Source organism: Quercus robur, chromosome 10 (assembly GCF_932294415.1).
Source record: "Quercus robur chromosome 10, dhQueRobu3.1, whole genome shotgun sequence".
Lineage (NCBI taxonomy): Eukaryota > Viridiplantae > Streptophyta > Magnoliopsida > Fagales > Fagaceae > Quercus > Quercus robur.
This window is the reverse complement of record NC_065543.1, coordinates 2,496,779-2,500,567: the sequence shown is the minus strand read 5'-3', so window position 1 is coordinate 2,500,567 and position 3,789 is coordinate 2,496,779. Positions and strand designations below refer to the sequence as shown.

Genomic DNA, 3,789 nt, shown 5'->3' with positions numbered 1-3,789 from the left:
TTGTATCCATGCATCCTAGGTTTCAAGTTATACCTACTTTAATTATAACTTTAACTTTTATATTTAAAAAAATAAATAAATAAATAAAAATAAATAAATAAAGAAGAAGAAAAAAAGAAAGAAAGAAAAAGGAAACAATATTTCTATCCTTGTCACTCTGCTTCATAATTTTTCTAGTAAATAAGTTTTTAACCTTAATGGCATTAGGAACAAGGTTTTTTCGAAATCATCTAGAACTCAAAATGAGTATTGAGTTACGTATTAAAGAGTAAAGACCAATTTGTGCACAATAGAAGAGTGTGAGACGTTGGATTCACATTGCCACATGGATAATGGTTATACAGTTCATCCATAAAAAAGTCAATAGCAAAGAAGTCTGAGCAATTTGATCCTTGTTATGTTTCTAGAGCTTCCATTTCACTTGATTTTGTTCTCTCTGTGTGCGCCTTTTATCAAAACGGCAAAAACTGACCATTTAGTCTTCGCAATGTCTTCAAAAATGTAAAAAATTTATATTAAAAAAAAAAAAAAAAAAAAAAAAAATGAAATACAAAGAGATTGTGAAGAACTGCAAGAGTATATATATGATATTAGTATTCCATTTACAACATATACATGATATACACATGATTCATGGTCAGTCTGTGTGAACCGTAATGATTACATCGTCTTCAGTGATAGACGCAGCAATTTCAGGTTGCCTTACTAACTTAAAATCATCTTTAACAGTGAGGCAATTTCTCTCCCTGATAGCCCTCAATTTCTTGCACACTTCAAGCATTGTTGGCCTTTGATCGGTACAAGGCTGAACACAGGTACAAGCAATCCTAAGGAACTGAAATATTTCACCATCATATCCTTTCCCCAGCAAAGATTTATCAATGACATCATACAGATCAAATTTTGATTCCTGAAAGTCGAGAAAATTAGTCATCTGACTTGGCTCCTTGCCTGTAATAAGCTCTAGAACCACAATTCCAAAGCTATATACATCCTTCTTAACAAGTTCGACCTCCCTAAATTCACTATTTATAGAGCAGCTCTTGTTCAAATCAATGTCATTTTGGTTCGTGAACATTGCCCCTCCAAATGTCGATATCTTGGGCTCAAAATTTTGATGAAGTAAGATACCTTTCGAGCTAATGTCGAGGTGAACTACTTGGAAATGACACATACGGTGAATCCAGGTCAAGCCTCTAGCTATACCAACTATGATTTTAACCCTTATAGGCCACTCCAACATCTTGGCCCTATCTTCCACAACATGTAGCCAATCATGGAGACTTCCATTTGACATATATCCGTATACAAGAAGCCTTTCCTGCATTTCTAGGCAGAACCCCATGAGGGGCACCAAGTTTTTGTGTCTCAAACTAGCCAATGTGATTAGCTCCGATATAAATTGATTCTCATAATGTTGTGATGCATGTAACCTCTTAACCGCCATGAAAGTACCATAGGGAAGCATTGCCTTGTACACAGTCCCTGTTTTTCCAGACGTAATGACATTGTTTGCACTAAAATTGTTGGTTGCTTTTCTGAGCTTCATAAAGCTTATTTTTGTAGCCATCTTCTCTAATAATGAAATCTGTGGACCAAATCACTCCATTAGTACTTAATCATGATCGTAGAGCTTAAAATAAATTATGGAGAAGTCAAGATTTTGTCTAGACATTTCAACAATTAAAGCTAGTAATTTGGGAAGTTTTACCTGCAGATATGTGATGCCACATACAAAGATGTAGTATATGAAAATGCATTATGAAAAGTTAAGCAAGTCCAATTTTCTAATAAAAATTAAAAATAAAAAGAAGAAGAAGAAGAAGCTAATAAAACCTTGATTTTGATTTTGATTTTTTAATTTTCATCATTTAACTTTTATTCTGTGTTCAATATGGTCCTTCTGTCCACCAATTGGACTACTATTATTTCTAAGCATTGTAATTTTGATTTTTTCACCATTTTATTCTTAATTTTTTCTTTACTGTTTTTTTTTTTTTTTTTTTTTTTTGGCACTTTCATTGCCCCAAGAGAATGGAAACTTTAGATGCAAAATTAAGAATATCAAAACTTCAGATACCAAAATTGAAAAATCCTAACATGGAGGGTGTAATTTATAATTGAGTAATATAAAAAAAATAATAAATAAATAAAAAAAGTTTGGAGTTACATCTGATTTTTTTGAATTGATAGCTGCTTTAAAGTTTAAACTTCAAAATATGGCTTGCAAACAGAGAGAGTACCTCTTTGCTTCGTTCATATCGGGATTCTACATTTGGAAATTGACTCACATGATCAGGTTCTATTCTTTTGATGATCTTCCCTCTCTCCATTAGCCCAACCCCAAGATCAAAATAGTAAATAAAAAAAGCTGTATATAAAATAGCAAACGCCACAAACCCAACTTCAAATCCACTTTGGAAAGAAATTTGAAACACCCATCTATGCTTTTTACAGTCTTCCTCCAATGGCCCTCCACAAAGTCCACTATTATTCACGTAGCTCTGAGCATAACTCTCACTAAATGTACAGACAATAAAGCAGAGCAAAACCAGAGTTCCTGCATTAAGAGCCATTCGAGTTTGTGATTTTATTAGCATGAAGAATGAAAGTGTAAAATCTTTTGATTCTAGAAGCACCTAAGAGTCTAAAGAAAAACCACTAAGTTGGATGACAACAAGGATCAAAGTCAAGTCAATCTGCACTCAGGTATAGGAGCAGATAGAAAGCCACCACTCCACTTCTAAAACGAGAAGAAAAATGGTCTTTCACCCCGATTTTTTAATAGTTTTTAGATCTATTTTCCAAGTCATGCCCCCTAGAGTACGCTAGTAAAAATTGGGTTAAACTTGTGTACAATGCATTACTCTAATGCTTGGGACACATACACAAGCCGTGTCCATTGAAATTCAATCAAGTTGTTAAAGGAAAACAACTTTATGTCATGGGTTCTTTTATTACAATTCTAAGATGACAGATTATGAGTAACTGTTTATATTTTCACATGAACTTATTACTTTTTCTTTATCATTCATAATCAACCATACCATAATTGTTGAAATTAAACTTCTAGAGGCTTGTCTAATAATTGAAGATAGTAAACTACACAAACCAATGTTTTTCTACCAGAGTTTCGAAAAGTCTTTACTAAAATTTTCTTCAAAAATTTTAGCAATCCAATAAGATGGATCTTAACTGTTAATTGATAAAATTATTACGAGACTTGCCATTACGTGTTAGTGAGAAGTCTGATGTACATTTAGACTTGTATAATTTGGAAAGAGATGAAAAGTTGGTTACTTATAATTAACTTTGTTGGAGAGAAAATTGCTTGGAGAGGCTCAGATTGAGTAAACAAAATATATAGAGACATCACTTGGCCCGAAAGTTTAAGCATGTGAGTTTGAGATAAGCTATGTTATGCTAACTGCTAACCACTCACTTTTGTCATAGTTACTCAATTTGAAAATAGGGAGTATAAATTACATGTTTTTATTTTAATGTATAAATTATAATTTTTAAAGTTTATACATGACTCTGAACTTTGACAGGAATGCTCTTCTCAAAAAAAAAAAAAAAAAAAAAAAAAAAAAAAAAAAAAAAAAAAAAAAAAAAAAAGGTCAAAAGTAACCTCAGAAATAAGTTTGGAAAAAAAAAAAAAAAAAAAAAAGACAACAAAAAATCTAACTCATAAAAAACATAATTTTTTTTTTCTCTTACCTTTTGCTAAATTTTTTTAAATTGTTTAAATAATTCAATAGTTACAATGAATAGGAGGGGATTTGAGCC

At 31.7% G+C, this 3,789-nt stretch overlaps 1 protein-coding gene across 1 annotated transcript; it reads right to left on the bottom strand.

The window, feature by feature from the left end:
• Nucleotides 1-558: 558 nt before the first annotated feature.
• Nucleotides 559-2,671, bottom strand: LOC126702693 (probably inactive leucine-rich repeat receptor-like protein kinase At5g48380). Its single transcript, XM_050401515.1, has 2 exons — nucleotides 2,244-2,671; nucleotides 559-1,588 (listed from the first exon to the last, which is right to left on the bottom strand). The coding sequence occupies exons 1-2, from the start codon at nucleotides 2,598-2,600 to the stop codon at nucleotides 638-640; spliced, it is 1,308 nt and encodes a 435-aa protein (XP_050257472.1). The 5' UTR covers nucleotides 2,601-2,671; the 3' UTR covers nucleotides 559-637.
• Between the last annotated feature and the right edge of the window lie 1,118 nt (nucleotides 2,672-3,789).